The sequence below is a fragment of the Magallana gigas genome, chromosome 6 (assembly GCF_963853765.1).
Source record: "Magallana gigas chromosome 6, xbMagGiga1.1, whole genome shotgun sequence".
Lineage (NCBI taxonomy): Eukaryota > Metazoa > Mollusca > Bivalvia > Ostreida > Ostreidae > Magallana > Magallana gigas.
The window spans coordinates 51,125,002-51,147,983 of NC_088858.1; the positions used below are offsets into that span (position 1 = coordinate 51,125,002).

At 36.6% G+C, this 22,982-nt stretch overlaps 3 protein-coding genes across 4 annotated transcripts in view; 2 read left to right on the top strand and 1 right to left on the bottom strand.

Annotated features, from left to right (window-relative positions):
- Positions 1 to 752: 752 nt before the first annotated feature.
- Positions 753 to 15,713, top strand: LOC105321531 (peroxisomal sarcosine oxidase). Its single transcript, XM_011419843.4, has 8 exons — positions 753 to 957; positions 1,080 to 1,231; positions 1,734 to 1,947; positions 2,056 to 2,238; positions 2,461 to 2,601; positions 14,855 to 15,004; positions 15,131 to 15,206; positions 15,471 to 15,713. Exons 1-8 carry the CDS (start codon positions 862 to 864, stop codon positions 15,596 to 15,598), a joined length of 1,140 nt encoding a protein of 379 aa, XP_011418145.3. The 5' UTR covers positions 753 to 861; the 3' UTR covers positions 15,599 to 15,713.
- A 2,811-nt stretch (positions 15,714 to 18,524) lies between these two features.
- On the bottom strand, positions 18,525 to 21,881 carry LOC105321530 (cholesterol 25-hydroxylase-like protein 1, member 2). The gene has a single exon (XM_011419842.4). The coding sequence runs from the start codon at positions 21,721 to 21,723 to the stop codon at positions 20,785 to 20,787; it is 939 nt and encodes a 312-aa protein (XP_011418144.1). The 5' UTR covers positions 21,724 to 21,881; the 3' UTR covers positions 18,525 to 20,784.
- Positions 19,870 to 22,982, top strand: part of LOC105326294 (myeloid-derived growth factor) — a 125,057-nt gene continuing 121,944 nt past the window's right edge. For both annotated transcript variants that reach the window (XR_010714628.1, XM_011426240.4), the window contains exon 1: positions 19,870 to 19,874. The gene's annotated coding sequence lies outside the window, so the exon portion shown is untranslated. The remainder of the gene's footprint in view (positions 19,875 to 22,982) is intronic.

Below are 22,982 nucleotides of genomic sequence, written 5' to 3' on the forward strand. Positions count from 1 at the left end.
TTCATCATGTGATGGAGCGATTGAATTCCGAGAAACGTGCTGAATTCATTCATTTTGATGTCTTTGTGGGGTTTAATTTAGCCGTCTAGCGAAAATAACGGGGGTAATTTATTGAGGGGAGTTGGAAGGTGGAAGATTTTAGACTATTTTTGAAATATCTTAATTAGGTTTTTGATATTAATTTTACTTTAAATACAAATCTTGGTATTCGCAAATTTGGTAACGCAGAATAAGACATTTTTAGACTTTATGAATATTACTGTAATACCCCTTCCCAATACAGAAAAGCTCGTTTTATACAAACATGAATACAGAAAGTTCATAGATATAAAAAGTAGGGGGGGTAGCATATTCTTAACAAGTCTAATTAAGAATAATAATTAATCGGTATAATAAACTCTGAGAAACAAAACCTGATTTTATGGAGGAACACAAAAATTACGGCATCTTTAAGTAAAATGCGGATACAGGGTAGTTCTAAATTTTATAGACATGTATAACAAGTATTGTAAGTGAAAAAAAGTAATTCAATGGACAAGTTCATAATTCTTATATTTTTTTTTTTATCAAATTACAAAAAAAAAAAACAAAAAAAAACAACAACAGCAAAAAAACAAAAACAAACCAGAAAAGACGTTGATTAAATAAGCATCAACAAAAGTTCAATTGACCAATTTTTTTTACCATATATCTAAACAGGTACAATAATGTCCGAATAAAATGACCCGAGCAGGTTTCACGACTTTTAAATTTAAATGGACGTTAAAACTTTTAGTTCACCAGAGACACAACGTTTTGCTGAATCTTCTCAAAACTCTGATCATACATGTAGGATTTTTTTACGGTTGACCAAAGGAGACTATGTATGACGTGGTGGTGGTGGGGGCGGGGATCGAGGGGTCAGCCACGGCCTACAACCTGGCCAAGAACGGACAGAAAACCCTGCTTCTGGAGCAGGTCAGTATATATGCCCGGATATAGTAAGTATGGAAACCAATTTCTGCGGTAAAACCGTAACAAATGGGAGGTGTCAATTTAGAAATAATTAGGAAATACATTTTATTTATTTGCCCTAATAGTTCCCTCTGCCTCACTCCCGCGGGAGCTCTCACGGTCAGAGTAGAATCACCCGGGTGGCGTACGGGAAGGATGACCATTACGCTGTGATGATGAAAGAAGGCGGGAAACTATGGCGTTCCCTGGAGCGCGAGTCAGGGACCTCTATTTTCTTGTAAGGAACGTGTGATTCAGAAAGCCTTTTTTTTATGATTTTCCCTTGACCTGTCACTCAACCCGATCTTTTCAGATTGGCTACTAGAACATTTGTTTTGTTCATTTGTTTTTGTTGTTTTGTGTTTGGTTTTCTTTTTATTATTTTTTTGGGGTGAGGGTGGGGTATTTCTTTTTACAATGACATACCTTGAGTAACCTGTTGTATCTTTTCTTTGAATCATAAATTCACCAAAAAACCCCATTAGCATTGCTTAAAGCGTAGCTGTATATTTATATAAGACTTATTTTAAATGTGATTTTCTAACAGCAGTCAAAATGCTCAGTATTTTTGCCAACCATGTTATTGTTTAAAATGTGTTTGGTTTGAACAGATCGCAATGAAGTACTCCGTAAGCTTGGTAGTGGTTGAAGATGAAGCTTTTTTTAAAGACATATCACGTAGAAATGCCAAGTTGACTCATGCACCATTGAACCACGTTTACTTACTTTTTCATCGATAGGAACTGCGGTTGTCTTGCAGTTGGTAAACCAGACTTTCACTTCATCAAAGGAACGATAGCCTCGCTGTCACGGCATTGCATAAAGCACGATATCCTGACCCCTGGGAACCTGAGGGACAGGTACCCGATGTTGTCCCTGCCGCCAGATTACGTGGGGGTGTTTGACTACAGTGGAGGGGTACTGAGGGCGGACAAAGCTCTCAGGGCATTTCAGGTGACTATCACACATTACACATTAATTTGCTCATTAAAAAGCATATATAATGTATATACATTTAATGTATACCGATGATCCTGTGCATTTTTCAATGTTTGATTGCAGACTCTGTTCGTAAAGTATGGAGGTGAGTTGAGAGACGGTGAAGAGGTGACGGGTATCGTACCTGGTTCTGAAGTCACCATTGTGACGTCACAGGGAGAATACAGGGCCAGGAAGGTCGTCCTTACGCTGGGACCATGGGCCCCCAAATTTTTGCCCAAGCTCGGCATCAATTTACCTTTAAAGGTGAATCTAAGTTTGCTAATGGATAAACTTGACTTTTTAAGATAAGGCTCTTTTTTTGTATATGTTGATTTCTTAAAGTCATGGTATGTACCTGAAAATAAAGTTTGATATTTATTTATTGGCCTCTATGCTTCATTATATGCATGGCTAGGTTACATAGTATTTTTGTACAAAAATATATCAGTTTTTAACTAAGTGATGAATAAGTAATATTTCCTTTAGACAGTGTTGACCCTGGTGCTTTACTGGAAAGAAAAAAATAAGGGAGAGTTTTCTGCAGATCGCTTTCCGACGTACAAAAATGTCCGAGAGAATGTGGAGGTGTACGCCTTACCTAGCCTAGAGTACCCGGGACACGTCCGGGTCAGAAAAATTCTTCATTGTTTTTAACTTTGATAATCATGCTTTTATGTTTAAAATTTCACTCATGTTCAATTGCACTTAATTGATGATAACTTGCTACCTATAAATTTATAAATCTTAACTTGATCCAATATTTTAAGAATTTTTACTGCTGATTTAAGCCATTTCCTTGTCTGTTTATTGTTTGAAAGTCATACACCAGCTCTGAATAATCTGTTGGTTTACATTTAACACTATGCCTTTAAGACTAATATAGCTACTTAACACACTGTCTGTTAGTCCGTCATAACGACATAACACTGTCTCTTTGTCCGTCATTACAACATAACACTTTGTTAGTCCATCATTACAACATTACACCGTGTCTCTTTATTCGTCATTACAACATAACACTTTGTCTGTTAATCCGTCATTACAACATAACACTTTGTCTGTTAGTCTGTCATTACAACATAACACCACGTCTGTTAGTCTGTCATAAAACACAACACTTTGTCTGTTAGTCTATCATTACGACACAACACCTTGTCTCTTTGTCCGTCATTACAACATAACACTCTGTCTGTAAGTCTGTCATTACAACAAAACACTGTCCGTAAGTCCGTCATTACGACATAACACTTTCTCTCTTTGTCCGTTATTACAATACAACACTCTGTCTGTAAGTCTGTCATTACCGCATAACACTCGGTCTCTTTGTCCGTCATTACAACGTAACACTTTGTCTGTTAGTCCATCAATACAACATAACACTTTGTCTGTTAGTCCATCATTACAACATAACACTTTGTCTGTTAGTCCGTCATTACAACATAACACTCTGTCTGTAAGTCAGTCATTACAACATAACACTTTGTCTGTTAGTCTGTCATTATAACATAACACTCTGTCTTTAAGTCAGTCATTACAACATAATACTCTGTCTGTTAGTCCGTCATTACAACATAACACTTTGTTTGTTAGTCCGTCATTACAACATAACACTTTGTCTGTTAGTCCGACATTACAACATAACACTTTGTCTGTGTGTCCGTCATTACAATACACCACTCTGTCTGTTAGTCCGTCTTTACAACATAACACTCGGTCTCTTTGTCCATAATTACGATATAAAACTTTGTCTGTTTGTCCGTCATTACGACATAACACTCTGTCTGTTAGTCCGTCATTACGACAGAACACTCTGTCTGTAAGTCTGTCATTACAACATAACAATGTGTCTGTTTGTCCGTCATTACAACAAAACACTTTGTCTGTTAGTCCGTCATTACAACATAACACTTTGTCTGTTAGTCCGTCATTACAATATACCACACTGTCTGTTGGTCTGTCAATACAACATAACACTTTGTCTGTTTGTCCGTCATTACAACAAAACACTCTGTCTGTTAGTCCGTTATTACAATACAACATTCTGTCTGTAAGTCTGTCATTACAACATAACACCACGTCTGTTAGTCTGTCATTACAACATAACACTGTCTGTTAGTCCGTCATTACAATACACTACTCTGTCTGTTAGTCCGTCATTACGACAGAACACTGTCTGTCAATCCATCATAACAATACACTACTCTGTCTGTTAGTCCATCATTACATCAAAACAATTTGTCAGTTAGTCCGTCATAACAAAGCAACACTCTGTCTGTAAATCCGTTATTACAATACAACACTCTGTCTGTAAGTCTGTCATTACAACATAACACTCTGTCTGTTTGTCCGTAATTATGACATAAAACTTTGTCTGTTTGTCCGTCATTACGACATAACACTCTGTCTGTTTGTCCGTCATTACAACATAACACTCTGTCTGTTTGTCTGTCATTACATCAAAACACTTTGTCTGTTTGTCCGTCATTACAACATAACACTTTATCTGTTAGTCTGTTATTACAATACAACACTCTGTCTGTAAATCCGTTATTACAATACAAGTCTGTAAGTCCGTCATTACGACATAACACTTTGTCTGTTTGTTCGTCATTACAACATAACATTCTGTCTGTTAGTCCGTTATTACAATACAACACTCTGTCTGTAAGTCTGTCATTACAATACACCAATCTGTCTCTTAGTCCGTCATTACAACAAAACAATTTGTCTGTTAGTCAGTCATTACAACATAACACTCTGTCAGTTAGTCCGTCATTACAACGTAACACTTTGTCTGTTTGTCCGTCGGTACAACAAAACACTCTGTCTGTTAGTCCGTCATTACAATACAACACTCTGTCTGTAAGTCTGTCATTACAATACACCAATCTGTCTGTTAGTCCGTCATTACAATACAACACTCTGTCTGTAAATCCGTTTTTACAATACAACACTCTGTCTGTAAATCCGTCATTACAACATAACACTCTGTCTGTTTGTCCGTAATTACGACATAAAACTTTGTTTGTTTGTCCGTCATTACGACATAACACTCTGTCTGTTTGTCCGTCATTACAACATAACACTCTGTCTGTTTGTCTGTCATTGCATCATAACACTTTGTCTGTTTGTCCGTCATTACAACATAACACTTTATCTGTTAGTCTGATATTACAATACAACACTCTGTCTGTAAATCCGTTATTACAATACAAGTCTGTAAGTCCGTCATTACGACGTAACACTCTGTCTGTTTGTCCGTAATTATAACATAAAACTTTGTCTGTTTGTCCGTCATTACGACATAACACTCTGTCTGTTTGTCCGTCATTACAACAAAACACTTTGTCTGTTAGTCAGTCATTACAACATAACACTCTGTCAGTTAGTCTGTCATTACAACATAACACTTTGTCTGTTAGTCCGTCATTTTAATATACCACACTGTCTGTTGGTCCGTCATTACGACAGAACACGCTGTGTGTTAGTCCGTCATAACAATACACTACTCTGTCTGTTATGCCGTAAAAACATCAAAACACTCTGTCAGTCTCTCATTTCGTACAACATTATGTCTGTAAATCCGTTATAACAATACAACACCTTGTCTGTAATTCCGTCATTACAACATAACACTCTGTCTGTTTGTCCGTAATTACGACATAAAACTTTGTCTGTTTGTCCGTCATTACGACAATATACTCTGTCTGTTTGTCCGTCATTACAACATATCACTGTCTGTTTGTCTGCCATTACGACATAACACTTTGTGTGTTTGTTCGTCATTACAACATAACATTCTGTCTGTTAGTCCGTTATTACAATACAACACTCTGTCTGTAAGTCTGTCATTACAATACACCAATCTGTCTCTTAGTCCGTCATTACAACAAAACAATTTGTCTGTTAGTCAGTCATTACAACATAACACTCTGTCAGTTAGTCCGTCATTACAACGTAACACTTTGTCTGTTAGTCCGCCATAACAACATAACACTCTGTGTGTTAGTCCGTCATTACAATATACAACACTGTCTGTTAGTCCGTCATTACAACAATTGCAATTGTCTGTTAGTCCGTCATTACATTACACTACTCTGTCTATTAGTCCGTCATAACATCAAGACACTTTGTCAGTTAGTCCGTCTTTACAATACAACACTCTGTCTGTTAATCCGTTATTACAATACAACACTTTGTCTGTAAGTCCGTCATTACAACATAACATTCTGTCTGTGTGTCCATGATTACGACAAATAAACATTTTGTATGTCAGTCCGTGATTACACTACAACACTCTGTCTGTTGGTCCGTTATTACAATACAAGGCTCTGTCTGTAAGTCAATCATTACAACACAATACTCTGTCTATTATTCAATCATTACAACATTACACTTCCTGTTTATCCGTCATTACGACATAACCCTCTGTCTGTTTGTCCGTCATTACGACATAACACTTTGTCTATTAGTCCGTTATTGCAATACGACACTCTGTCTGTAAGTCTGTCATTACAATACACAACTCCGTCTGTAAGTCCGTCTTTACAACATAACACTGTTTGTTAGTCCGTTATTACAACATAACACTTTCTGTTAGTCCGTCATTACGACATAACCTCTGTCTGTCTGTCTGTCATTACATCATAACACTGTCTGTTAGTCCATCCTTATAACTTAACACTTTGTAAGTCAGTCCGTAAGTACAACACAGCACTCTGTCTGTAAGTCCGTCATTACAACATAACATTGTCTTTTAGTCCGTTATTACAACATAACACTTTCTGTTAGTCCGTCATTACGACATAAAACTTTGTCTGTTAGTCCGTCATTACATCATAACACTGTCTGTTAGTCCATCATTATAACATAACACTTTGTCAGTTAGTCCACCATTACAACACAGCACTCTGTCTGTAAGTCCGTCATTACAACATAACATTGTCTTTTAGTCCGTTATTACAACATAACACTGTCTGTTTGTCCGTCATTACGACATAACCTCTGTCTGTCTGTCTGTCATTACATCATAACACTGTCTGTTAGTCCATCATTATAACATAACACTTAGTTAGTTAGTCCGTCAACACAGCACTCTGTCTGTAAGTCCGCCATTACAACATAACACTCTGTCTATAAGTCCGTAATTATAACATAACATTGTCTGTTAGTCCGTTATTGCAACATTATATGTTCTGTTAGTCCGTCATTACAACATAACACTCTGTCTGTTAGTCCGTCATTACAACATAACAATGTGTCTATTAATACGTAGTTACAACATAACACATTGTCTGTTAGTCCTTTATTGCAACATTATATGTTCTGTTAGTCCGTCATTACAACATGACACTCTGTCTGTTAGTCTGTCATTACAACATAACAATGTGTCTATTAATACGTCATTACAACATAACACTTTGTCAGTTAGTCCGTCATTACAACATAACATTGTCTGTTAGTCGGTTATTACAACATAACACTTTCTGTTAGTCCGTCATTACGACATAACCTCTGTCTTTCGGTCTGTCATTACATCATAACATTGTCTGTTAGTCTGTCATTACAGTACAACAAAACACTTTTTCTGTTAGTCCGTCATTACAACATAACACTATGTCTGTTAGTCCGTCATTACAACATAACACTTTTTCTGTTAGTCCGTCATTACAACATAACACTATGTCTGTTAGTCCGTCATTACAACATAACACTTTGTCTGTTAGTCCGTCATAACAACATAACACTTTCTGTTAGTCCGTCATTACGACACCACAATCTGTTTATTAGTCCGTCATTACAGCACAACACTTTGTCTGTTAGGACGTCATTACAACAAAACACTTTCTGTTAGTCCGTCATTACAACATAACACTTTGTCTGTTAGTTCGTCATTATGACAAAACACTTTCTGTTAATCCGTCATTACAACGTAACATTTTGTCTGTTAGTCCGTTATTACAACACAACATTTTGTCTGTTAGTCCGTCATTATAACATAACACTTTCTGTTAGTCCGTCATTACGACATAACACTCTGTCTGTTAGTCAGTTATTACAACATAATCTCCTGTCTATTTGTCCGTCATTACACTACACCACTCTGTCTGTAAGTCCGTCATTACAACATAACATTGTCTTTTAGTCCGTTATTACAACATAACACTGTCTGTTTGTCCGTCATTACGACATAACCTCTGTCTGTCTGTCTGTCATTACATCATAACACTGTCTGTTAGTCCATCATTATAACATAACACTTAGTTAGTTAGTCCGTCAACACAGCACTCTGTCTGTAAGTCCGCCATTACAACATAACACTCTGTCTATAAGTCCGTAATTATAACATAACATTGTCTGTTAGTCCGTTATTGCAGCATTATATGTTCTGTTAGTCCGTCATTACAACATAACACTCTGTCTGTTAGTCCGTCATTACAACATAACAATGTGTCTATTAATACGTCATTACAACATAACACATTGTCTGTTAGTCCTTTATTGCAACATTATATGTTCTGTTAGTCCGTCATTACAACATGACACTCTGTCTGTTAGTCCGTCATTACAACATAACAATGTGTCTATTAATACGTCATTACAACATAACACTTTGTCAGTTAGTCCGTCATTACAACATAACATTGTCTGTTAGTCGGTTATTACAACATAACACTTTCTGTTAGTCCGTCATTACGACATAACCTCTGTCTTTCGGTCTGTCATTACATCATAACATTGTCTGTTAGTCTGTCATTACAGTACAACAAAACACTTTTTCTGTTAGTCCGTCATTACAACATAACACTCTGTCTGTTAGTCCGTCATTACAACATAACACTTTGTCTGTTAGTCCGTCATAACAACATAACACTTTCTGTTAGTCCGTCATTACGACACCACAATCTGTTTATTAGTCCGTCATTACAGCACAACACTGCTAGGACGTCATTACAACAAAACACTTTCTGTTAGTCCGTCATTACAACATAACACTTTGTCTGTTAGTCCGTCATTACGACATAACACTTTGTCTGTTAGTTCGTCATTATGACAAAACACTTTCTGTTAATCCGTCATTACAACGTAACATTTTGTCTGTTAGTCCGTTATTACAACACAACATTTTGTCTGTTAGTCCGTCATTATAACATAACACTTTCTGTTAGTCCGTCATTACGACATAACACTCTGTCTGTTAGTCAGTTATTACAACATAATCTCCTGTCTATTTGTCCGTCATTACACTACACCACTCTGTCTGTTAGTCCGCAATTCCGACATAAAACACTGTCTGTTTGTCCGTCATAACGACATAACACTCTGTCTGTTTGTCCGTCATTACGACATACCACTTTGTTTGTTTGTCCGTTATTACGAAATAACACTTTATCTGTTAGTCCAATATTACAATACAACACTCTGTCTGTAAGTCTGTCATTACAATACACCAATCTGTCTGTTAGTTCGTCATTGCAACAAAACACTTTTTCTGTTAGTCCGTCATTACAAAATAACACACTGTATGTTAGTCATTACAATATAACACTCTGTCTGTAAGTCTGTCATTACAACATATCAATTGTCTGTTAGTCCGTCATTACAGCACAACACTTCCTGTTAGTCCGTCATTACGATATAACACTCTGTCTGCTAGTAAGTCATTACAACAAAACATCATGTCTATTTTCCGTCATTACACTACACCACTCTGTCTGTTATTCCGCAATTACGACATAAAACACTGACAGTTTGTCCGTCATTACGACATAACACTCTGTCTGTTTGTCCGTCATTACGACAAAACACTTTGTCTGTTTTTCCGTTATTATGACATAACACTTTACCTGTTAATCCGTTATTACAATACAACACTCTATTTGTAAGTCTGTCATTACAATACACCAATCTGTCTGTTAGTCCGCAATTCCGACATAAAACACTGTCTGTTTGTCCGTCATAACGACATAACACTCTGTCTGTTTGTCCGTCATTACGACATAACACTTTGTTTGTTTATCCGTTATTACGACATAACACTTCATCTGTTAGTCCAATATTGCAATAGAACACTCTGTCTGTAAGTCTGTCATTACAATACACCAATCTGTCTGTTAGTTCGTCATTGCACGAAACACTTTTTCTGTTAGTCCGTCATTACAAAATAACACACTGTATGTTAGTCATTACAATATAACACTGTCTGTTAGTCTGTCATTACAACATATCAATTGTCTGTTAGTCCGTCATGACAACATAACACTTTCTGTTAGTCCGTCATTACGATATAACACTCTGTCTGCTAGTCAGTCATTACAACAAAACATCATGTCAATTTGTCCGTCATTACACTACACCACTCTGTCTGTTATTCCGCAATTCCGACATAAAACACTGACTGATTGTCCGTCATTACGACATAACACTCTGTCTGTTTGTCCGTCATTACGACAAAACACTTTGTCTGTTTTTCCGTTTTTACGACATAACACTTTACCTGTTAATCCGTTATTACAATACAACACTCTGTCTGTAAGTCTGTCTTTACAATACACCAATCTGTCTGTTAGTTCGTCATTACAACAAAAAACTTTTTCTGTTAGTCCGTCATTACCACATAACACACTGTATGTTAGTCATTACAACATAACACTCTGTCTGTTAGTCCGTCATTACAACACAACATTTTGTCTGTTAGTCCGTCATTACAACATAACACTTTCTGTTAGTCCGTCATTACGACATAACACTCTGTCTGTTAGTCAGTTATTACAACATAACCTCCTGTCTATTTGTTCGTCATTACACTACACCACTCTGTCTGTTAGTCCGCAATTCCGACATTTAACACTGTCTGTTTGTCCGTCATAACGACATAACCCTCTGTCTGTTTGTCCGTCATTACGACATAACACTTTGTCTGTTTTTCCGTTATTATGACATAACCCTCTGTCTGTTTGTCCGTCATTACGACATAACACTTTGTCTGTTTTTCCGTTATTATGACATAACACTCTGTCTGTTTGTTCGTCATTACGACAAAACACTTTGTCTGTTTTTCCGTTATTATGACATAACACTTTACCTGTTAATCCGTTATTACAATACAACACTCTGTCTGTAAGTCTGTCATTACAATACACCAATCTGTCTGTTAGTCCGCAATTCCGACATAAAACACTGTCTGTTTGTCCGTCATAACGACATAACACTCTGTCTGTTTGTCCGTCATTACGACATAACACTTTGTTTGTTTGTCCGTTATTACGACATAACACTTTATCTGTTAGTCCAATATTGCAATACAACACTCTGTCTGAAAGTCTGTCATTACAATACACCAATCTGTCTGTTAGTTCGTCATTGCACGAAACACTTTTTCTGTTAGTCCGTCATTACAAAATTACACACTGTAAGTTAGTCATTACAATATAACACTGTCTGTTAGTCTGTCATTACAACATATCAATTGTCTGTTAGTCCGTCATGACAACATAACACTTTCTGTTAGTCCGTCATTACGATATAACACTCTGTCTGCTATCAGTCATTACAACAGAACATCATGTCAATTTGTCCGTCATTACACTACACCACTCTGTCTGTTATTCCGCAATTACGACATAAAACACTGACTGTTTGTCCGTCATTGCGACATAACACTCTGTCTGTTTGTCCGTCATTACGACAAAACACTTTGTCTGTTTTTCCGTTTTTACGACATAACACTTTACCTGTTTATCCGTTATTACAATACAACACTCTGTCTGTAAGTCTGTCATTACAATACACCAATCTGTCTGTTAGTTCGTCATTACAACGAAAAACTTTTTCTGTTAGTCCGTCATTACCACATAACACACTGTATGTTAGTCATTACAACATAACACTCTGTCTGTTAGTCCGTCATTTCAACATAGCATTTGTCAGTTAGTCCGTCATTACAACATAACATTTGTCTGTTAGATCGTCATTACAACATAACACACTGCATGTTAGTCATTACAACATAACACTCTGTCTGTTAGTCCGTCATTACAACATAGCATTTGTCAGTTAGTCCGTCATTACAACATAACACTCTGTCTGTTAGTCCGTCATTACAACATAACACTCTGTCTGTTAGTACGTCCTTACAACATAGCACGCTATGTGTTAGTCCGTCATTACAACATAAATAATGTCTGTTAGTCCGTCATTACAACATAACACTCTGTCTGTAAGTCCGTCATTACAACATATCACGCTGTGTGTTAATCCGTCATTACAACATAACACCATGTCTGTTAGTCCGTCATTACAACATAAAACCATGTCTGTTAGTCTGTCATTTCAACATAACACACTGTATGTTAGTATGTCATTACAACATAACACTATGTTTGTTTGTCCGTCATTATGACATAACACTCTGTCTGCAAGTCTGTCATAACAACAACACACACTGTCTGTTAGTCAGTCATTACGACATAACACACTGTCTGTTAGTCCGTCATTACAACATAACACTCTGTCTGTTAGTCCGTCATTACAACATAACACTCTGTGTGGATGTCCACCATTACAACACAACACTCTGTCTGTTAGTCACACAACACTCTGTCTGTTAGTCACACAACACCTTGTCTGTTAGTCTGCCATAACAACACAACACTCTGTCTGTTGGTCAGTCATTACAACATAACACTGTCTGTTAGTCCATCATTACGACACAACACTTTGTTTGTTAATCCGTCATTACAACATAACACTTTGTCTGTTAGTCTGTTGTTTCAACTAAATTAATTCTATGAAAGTTAGTCTGTCATCTCGAATACTCACTTTGAGTATGGTACACCTACATATGATAACGACAAAACACTCAGTCAGTCATGATCAGCCTGCAATTTCATCATTACACACTGTCCGTAAGGCTGTCATCAAGACTTAACACCATGTCCATTATTACGGCATAACATTCTCTTTTTCTGTTAATCGGTTATTACAACATAGTACTATGTCTGTTAGTCTGTCATTACGAAATAACATAATTTTTCTGTTAATCGGTTTTACGACATATTAATCTGTTACATTATACATATACTACATGGCTTCGAAAGCGACAGACTAAAATATTTGCCCTGAGGTGACAGGAAGGCCCTCTAGTGTTGTGTTGCCCGATGCCGAAGGCAGAGGTCAACATAATACTCCAGGACTTTCCTGTCATCGAGGGACGAATATTCTGGTATTGTCGTGTAAAAAGACATGTTATGTATGTTACAAGTATATAATTTTTTTTAAACAAATCAAAATCAGTTTTAGAATTTATTCACCTATTAACAATTTTATTTTGATTATCAATGCATCTTCATATCTTACAAATCGACGATTTGTTAGATGTCGATCGGCGCTTTTAATCAGATAGTTTTTTTTTCAAAATAAATAATTTAAGTAAGTTTTTCTGGATAGCAGACGCTGTCCTGGCATTTTTATCTTCTAGGAAATTCCTGGCATTTTTATCTTCTAGGAAATTTTCACTTTTGTGTAGCTAAATTTCGAACCCGACGTACGCTATTGTTATGCAGAATTTTTGCACGCGAGGGTGATATAACAGTTTCTGGAGGGCAATAAATGTACATGTAATTATAACTATTTAAAGTGAAATAGAAATGTTTCTGGGAAAGCAATATAACTCTTCCCGGTGTGATTCAGCCATTTTCAGGGCATAGGAATAAAATTATCTTATTTGTGACAAAACAATAAAAAACTTATTCAGAAATGTTATAAAACATTCTATCTCTTAGTCCGCAATAGCGACAAAACATTCTGTCTGTTAGTCTGTCATAAACACATGACACTCCGTCTGTTAGTCCATCATTACGACATAACATTATGCCTGTTTTTCTATCGTTACAACTAAACACTATTTCTGTTTGACCATTATTATAACTAATCGCTATTTCTGGTATCTGTCTGTCCATCAATACGACTTGACAGTATGATTCTTGGTCCTTCATCTCCGATACTCATTTTCAGTATTTTACTCCGACATAACGACTTAACACTATGCCTTTAATTTTGTCTATCACTACGACAATACACTCTGTCTATAAGTCGAACTTTGTAATACAACATAACTCTGTCTGTTTGTCTGTTCAACAACTTAATACTTTGTGTGTTAGCCCATCATTACAACATAACTCTGTCTGTGTGTCTGTTATAACGACAAAACACTCTGTCTATTTATTAGTACTTAACAATATTAATCCGGATTTGTGACTTTACACCTAGTCGTTTTAGATTGCTTCCACGACTTGACAATCTGTGTGACAGTTACAGAGAGAAGTCAAGTCAAACTAAATGACCGTCATTCGGTGTTAGACCGTAACATGCTAACGCAGATTGCATCTAAACTTTATACTTCATTTGCTTTTGCATCTAGACTTTACTTTAAAGATTTATTTTTTTATAATTATGCCTCTTAATTGCAGTCAATTCTGATTATCAGTACATATTTCTGTTGGGCTTCCATCACGTTTTCACCCTTTCGTCGTCCTTTAATCTAATCACTGGCTTCTTATTCTTAAGACATCCATTAACATTGCGTAGGGTTGTATAAAGTAGTTTATTAAAACATCGTGTCGTTCCTCTTTTGTTTAAGCCATCAATAGTTATCATTTTCAGTTTGCAAGTTTTGTTTTTGTTATTTTTGCAATGTTAGCGCGATGGATACTGCAAACCGGTCCACTTTCACATTTCAAACTATAGAAAAATATCTTCTTGTTCGTCGTAACGTAATTCTTTGTAGGACACCGAACTTCTGTTAAAGTCATAAAAGATGAATTAGCTGGCCTGATCGCATCTTTAAAACTTTCTCCACTCTTTAATATTATGTCGGTAGGTGTGTTACCATGACGGCCCGGAGACTGACCCCGACAGTCGAGATATGGCGGACACGGGGCGGATCCTGAGTACGATGAAGAGTTACGTCAGGGAGCACCTGCCCAGTCTACAGGACACGCCCTCTATCGTCGAACCCTGCATGTACACGGTAATTGATAAAACTTATAAATATTGAAATCATTTCCATAACGCCTAGAAACCTTCATTCGCAATAAAATTGGCATCGTGCATTTAGTAGCTGTGCAGTTCTATATGAACCAGGTGTTTTCTTTAGAACACACCAGACTTGCAGTTTGTTCTAGATCGACATCCTAGCCATAGGAATATCATACTAGGAGTAGGATTTTCAGGTAAGAATATGGTTACATAAAATTAGAACTATTTTTAGAAAACACTTATATACTGAACGAGCACAAAAATGCTTAGATAATATATTTTTTTTTATTATGGACATTCTTTCAAAGATATGAAAATAATTCTCCGTCTATAGTACGTGTGCTTGAACATTATTCTGAATATTTAAATACCAAATTAATACTGTAATACGTTTTGTCGAGTAGGCATATACATTTATGAATTCATTAATACATTATATAGGTTTTTCTTCTTGACAGGGCACGGGTTTAAGTTAGCCCCGGTTGTGGGTAAGATTCTGTGTGAGCTGGCCATGGATAAGACCCCCTCCTACGACCTCACCCCCTGCCGTGTAGACAGGTTCTTCAACCCAAAAGCCCGGATGTAACCACCTGGATCTACAATCCTCCTCAAACTGGAACCCCCAGTGTCTCTTATTTTCATGTATGAAGAAAATAGAATTTTGTTTTATATCATTGTCATAAAGCGGTTGTTAAACTCAACTTTCAATGTTTATGGTTCTAAACTCCATCAGTCATCATAATAGATTAACAAAACTGTCAAATGTTTGGGATTTCTACACAAATACTATGGAAAATATATATTGAAGATATTGACGGTGACTGTCGTTCTGAATCAGTCCCTACTTTACGACTGACAGAGGACTGTAAATACTTGGACATTTTTTGTTTACATCAGGTGGCGGTTGTAAACACTTGGCCACTGTGTTTAAGGGTTCTCTGTACTTTAAAACAATTACAAAAACTCATGTTGTATGCGGTGTTATATGTTTAAGATATTTGGTCCAGTTTACATGTACATATGTCTGTGCAGCTAGTGACGTTTACAGGTAATGAGGTCAGTACTTAATGAATGGGCGTGCAGTTTTGACATGCATGCAGGGCCATGACCTTAGTAGATAAAACGCAACGATCATGTCAACCAAGATAGTATATCATGGGTCTGTGTTGTCGATTTGTTGCTGGTATGCAATAGTATGTCCTACATAGAACAGCTGACTGGTTATCCAGTAGACACGGCCCTATTGTTATCCCCTTACCCGCTGTTAACACTCATTTTATAGCAGCTGCTAGAGGTCTTATAATACATGGAAACAGCCACAGTGTATGGAAAACAGCTAGTATATACCTCAGTCTTTTACGATATCATTATCAAATTAATAATGCAGTGTAGATTAAGGGCACTGTGTAGAAGATTAAGGAGGACAGGGATAGACAGAAGAAGGATAATCTTTCGTCCTGTAAGACCCATTGAATCTGATTTTCCCGTAGACTCACGGTTTTGATCGCGGCGACTCAGAACAAATCACTGCCAGGGACAGGGAGGACTTTTCTTGATCTCTATAACAAACACAATCCAATCTACTTAATTTGATTCCGCGCTGGTTTACAAACTTTTTATCTTGTGTCTGTACATATTTATTTTAGGTCATCAACTATCCTGACATATAAGTGGTCGCTGTGTATCAACTTGATATAAATTAAATACAGTCGCACCCCCAATTCTTCACAATATGTGTGTATACTTAAATGTGAAATAAAGGGGTAAAATACAGCTGTCGTTGAGTTTACAGTAGCACCGACACAGGAAAAATTGTGTCATGTTGACCTACTTTAATAAATAAATGTTTTCATCGAAAATTGAAACTGTGAAGATTTATACTTGACAGGTAAAGTCGTAACTTATGTTAACCAATGTTTGTATCTTTAGAATGGTATACTTATATGTCGATATCGATTTGTACCCATGTAAGGCATCAGTCATCACACGAAATGAATGGCTTTTAAACATATATCTAATGTAAATGAAAATTGAAAAGCTTGATAAAGTTATCATGCAAAATAAATATCTATGAATTATTTAAATTATCAATATCACTTATTTGTATTAGTTAATATCAAATGTCACTGATACATCGAAATAATCAGGAATTCAAAAATATATATTATGACATAGAATATTGCATCAATATCTATATGAAATAATGAATCACATTTAATTCAAAGAATCTCATGTTCTTATACATGTAAGTTTGCCTAAAATCGAAATATCAGTACATGTGCCACGTACAAATTTAGAATACAACGGTTTTCAGTGTGACCCACAAATTAACCTTATTCCTTAAAATTTCCCCCCACTGGCCTCTCAACTGTGGTCATTATTGATAAATTTTGATCTATTTAAAGGTGAGTGTCTGGACTGTTAACCTGTGGGTTAGACCCTCTCACAGCTTGGTCTATATTGGGTAAGAGGATTGTTCCAAGCTGTCACCCTTAATGCTCACCTGGAGATTATTTTTTTATGATTAACCAATTTTCCTGTCGCTTAAGTACGAATCCGTAACGTGCAATGCTGCTTCAAGCAATTTATTATCTTATATTGAAAAAAAAGAAATTTTTTCAAATGTTCAGACTGAATTCCATTTATCAATTGATTAAAGATAAGAAATCGGCGATAGTGTACTATTTATTTTGCAACAAAAGGCCCAAAAGATAGCTTGTAAAGATTTTTTTTATCTTAAAAGATAAATTGCGTCTGAAAAATCAATATTCTGCGACATAATCGATAAAGATTTAAAAATAACGAAATCTCTAGATTAAGATATACATGTATATATCTTAATTTGGAAATTTCGGTATTTCTAAATCTTTATCGCATGAATCATACTTTATATATACTTAGCTACATGTAACGAAGTGTCTATAAAGTAATATTTATGCTCGTACATTTTACATACAAAAGAATTTATATAATCAACAGGTAGGACAATTTCCCCGTATGTGTTGTGTGGTAAAGAATTTTGAAAAGCAATATCATTTATTTTTTAAAGTCTAAATGTGACAAATCTTCTCGAAAAAGTTTTTTTCTTTACTATACAATCATTTTCTTTATCTGAAATTTTACTTTGGCGGACACGTTCAATCCTCATTTTTATGCAGCAATGTTCAGATTATAGTGACGGAAATGACATCGCTCCATTTAACCAACATACTGAGGTGACATTGCGGAGGAATTAATTACACTGTATGAACACTCTAAAGCGTCTCTCCAAAAATGCTGCTTAAAATGACTACTTACATTGGGGGTTTTTTCTTTTTCGATAAAATGTAATCAAAATAAGGTACATTTGTTCGTTTAGTTTAACATACTATGTACTTTTTGAAACAATGGTAAAGCTGTGTAGATTGTTAAAACTGAATGGTCACTCGCCATTACCTATACCCCTCTCGTAATGTCAATAAAATTTGAGTGTACAGTAACTTGTAGATTACAAATGCAAACAAACAACTGGAGAATTCTTTTCAGTTCTTTATTGACAAGTAATTATTAGGTTACAAATTCTGATCAGTTCTACTAAGAGAACGTCATTTGATGTTCAGAATTTGTGTCAGAAACTACTTCGGCTATTGTACACAGGTGTACTCACAACGTACACAAGGTACAAACAGCGTCATGTGGAGTTCTAGCTTCTATAATGATTTCTTTGAACATGAAACCTTTTTGAGACACATGCAAAAGTGGAAGAAAATATCAATGAAAAATGAAACATAAAACAGATACTAACAACAAAATAAAAAAAGGCGAGATTTAAAAAAAAATTTGTCTCGGTGCTACACTTACATATGTAGCACGTCATTGCAAATTAAAAATCTCATCACTGAGTAATTAAATCTCATCACTGAGTAATTAAACATAGATATCTCATCACTGAGTAATTAAAAATAGATATGTCAATAGCTATACGAAACATTCCATGATTAGGTCCCCACACCAAGAAACCCCACCCTAGGATAATTCAACGTCAGCACGCCTAGTGAGGTGCGTCATTCTTAAACTACCGGGAAAAGAGTGGTGTTATTCTGGGGGTGGGGGCAACCGGCTATCGCTCTACCCCTCGGTCCGCTTAGTGAACGTCATAGAAGAAGGCGGTTTAATTCTACACAGAGAAAGTGAAGAATAATCATATAAAAACTACACTAATACGACAGTAGGTTCTCCTTATTTACGGGCGATAAGACGAAAAAGGAAGGGTGTCTAAAATTCCAAAAAATTAGCAGATTCTTGAATTTTACTTGGCTAAAGATTTTTTTAATGACCTTACCACAAAAAATAAATATATATTTTCATTGCATATCGTGTGTGACGTGTTATAGCCTGAGTGCGTTGTCTGTACACAGACTGATGCAATGGTCACCATTCCGACCCACATTTACACCTATTGATCTCCTACCCCAGTACAGGTATTTCAGGTTATACATCAATAATATACATGTAATATACATGAAGATATCACAAGTGTCATAACAGGGTCGATCTCTACCAGTACAGTATCATAAACTTGCCTGTATATCAATACATTATCGGATTATTGTATAATTGCCATAATATCAATATAAAGTCATGTACAATATATGACTAGTTCAAACCAGTTAATATATACATAAACGTATTTCTGCAATATGTAATGTAAAATGTATAAAAAATAGAAATAAAAATAAAATGATAATATTAATCTGTTAAAATAAGATTTAAACACCTGAAAAAATCTCTCTTAAAGGGTACTTTGAGAATTTGTTGGCAAAAAATTCAATATGTACACGAGACATTCGTTAATAAAACCTTACATTTCCTTTGTAAATAACAAATCTTAGACAAGCACCCCTCAACCGACTTCAAAGACGAGCTTTCATCACCCTAACTACTGTCTGGCGGCTACACAAGACTTGCGTCACGTCATTGCCAGTTCATTAATTAACGCATGGAATAAATGACAAAACTGTGAAAGCACAGGAAGGTCAGAGTTCAACACCTGCTATATACATGCGTATTACCTTAAGGGGTTTTTTTTCCTTTCAGCTGAGCTCAACGAAATATTTGTAGAAGAATTAAACAAAAAGTATCAGTAAAAACTGTCCACTTCTCTTTTTTATACATTGCGCTGATCTAAAGCAGATGTTCACAATATCGATCTTTCGTTGTCCTTTTGGCATCGGAAATGAATTTTGTGGGAGGCACGGCAATTCTGCGCTGATATGGAATGACTCAGGTGACAATTAGAGACTATCGACTCGCTCCTCTAAATGAAGTTTCATTCTATAGGAAGCACTACTTTATCTCTACGGGTTAGGCTTACTTTCTGGACAAATCTGGAATGATCTGCCAGATTCAAGGATTGTGTGAGCTGAGAATACTTAGTTTTCACCAAAATAACTTAAGAACAAAATGCGCTTATTGTACCATGTCACAATACGAGCTGACATAGAGAACAGCTGCAGAGATCTTAGAATCACGAAAAAAAAATATAGAGAGATAAAACATTCAAACAGATGTCTGCATGAGACCAAGATAAATAAAAAAGGGAATGAAAAAAAAATTCTATTAACATTTTCGAAATATTAGAAAATATCCTTCCTCTTCCTCGAATCTTTCAAATTTCAAGGGAATAACACTTAAGAACATTCTGGATCATTTGGCACAGAGAAGCCTTTGATTTCCTCTGTTAATTCTTCAGAATTTTAGACACCCCTATAAATGTGACTTTTGGCAAAGCAATTATTTCGCTTTTTTGGCTTCCTTCACTCGCCGCTCATACTCCACAAGTTCTTTGGTTTTCACTCCTCCCGCCTTCATGAATGGACAGAACGTGTTAAACAGTTTGTCCCAGTGATTGAAGAAAGGCTGGAAGTTGGTCATCGGCTTCAGGTGGTGCATGTCGTGTTTCGGGGCCCCGCCCACCATCCCGAATGGCTCCCAGTTGTGGACACAGAACGGGAACTCGTATCCTATGTGGGCCTCGACACTGACCATTATACTCAGTAACATGTAGCTCCACGTGGTCAGCGGGTGGCACTGAAGGAACCACGAGTTGGTGGTGGTCAGGAATCCGACGGTGACCAGCTCCCAGGGGTGGAGGTACTGGGTCACCCACACAAACGGGCTGTTGTAGCGGTGGTGCACTGCATGGATGTGTTTGTACAGAAAGCGCACCTTGTGGTGGGACCAATGCCATACATAGTACTGGAAGTCGAAGATCACCAGACTGGCTATCTGGTGCCATACGAATTCCAACAGGGTGGGGGCAAGGTGTGGCAAGGGGGTGGGCGGGGCCCAGATCCATTGACCCACAGCGGCGGGGAGCACGAACAGGACATGGTTCCAGAAGGTCAGTTGTAGCGTATCGTAAATTTGTGAGAAAGTCACCTGTTTGTCAGTCTGAATCTTGAATTTATGAATCCATGGCAACCGTTCACCGAGAATATCGGCGATCATAAACGGAGTGCAGAAAGAGAAATAAAATCCCACGGAGAGAATAACCGGGAAGAGAGGGGATGCTATGTAGTCCTCCCTGCCGAGTCGTAGATCCCAGATGTATTGGAGTATTCGGTGGTTCGATTTGGTTGAGTAATTTCCACGCAAAGCACCGCTCAAGAGGTCGGATGAGTTCCAGAATCCCCGACCTAACTCGGCAAGATCAAAGAGGTTTCCAGACATGTTGGAAAATTAAATGGCCAGTGTCATTCGCAGTTGTATTATATCTGACGTGCATAGGAAGAATGTAACAACCCCCTCTCTCCCGGTTTTCTGTCGTCGCTATATTATACTCGCTGGCTTGACTTCCCTCGTAGTGCTTATTATCGACTAAAAATAAATCTGCCGTCTGGGGCCTTCCAAGGGGTCAACCAACCAGCGATGATGAATAATTGATCTTCCAATGCGCTACATATATAGCTTCAACGGGATTGTTTTCTTAAGTATTTTTGATAAAACTTCTTTTAAAACTTTGTGCAATTTAATAAATCGATCCTTAGTTCACGAAAATTAATTTAACATTTTTAAATGAAAGGTACATGTAGATTTTAATCTAAATCTTCTTAATATCTTATATCAAGGAACATACTTACGAAGAAAAAGTGCACATGCTTTATTCTAAAGTTCGTGATGGATTCATAGTGATAACAAATATTGCATTTCCTAGTTTTACACATAAGGAGTAGTAGAGCTCCTGCTATTTATAGAGAGTTGATCGATAACAAACACTGGTCAGCGCTAGCTGTTGGTCATCTAATAACGCTGTAGTACGTATAGTATTTTAATAAAATATTTTTATTAGCGTTCCATCTATAAAAAAGTAAGAGTGAATTTTGATAAACAAATATGTAAATATTAAACCCCCCCCCCCCCCCCCCCAAATTATCAAAATCTTAATTATAGAAATCTTTGAAATTGATAGTAAACCATCATGTGAATTGGGGATAACTAGATGAACATGTATATATGCAACAGTAATAAAACTTCGAACAATGAAATTAAATGTACGTGCCGATGAATATCTCTATTCAAGTGCCCCGCCCATCAAATCCCCAAAACAACGAGCAATAAGTCCGATAGAGTTATCGCTCTTAGACTGTCCACGCCCTTGGTATACCGTAAATATGATTATTTTTTTTGTTACTGAATTCCATATAATGATGTATACAGTATGTCCAGGAAGTAATCGGCCACTGTCGTGGGCGTTTGTGTTTAACAAACATTTAATTGTGGAAGTAACAGTTATACATGATATAAATAAATGCATGTTGATGACGAGGTGAGTCATCTCTCAGTGAAAGGATGCTTGTGCGTTTTATCTTGCTTTAGATCAGTAGGGTAAGTATGGAGGACAATACACATGCTAGGCAAAGAATTATCTAGAATTTTTTACAGTCCAACATATACAAGTAACAGGTGCTGGGATCAAATGCCTGTGTGGT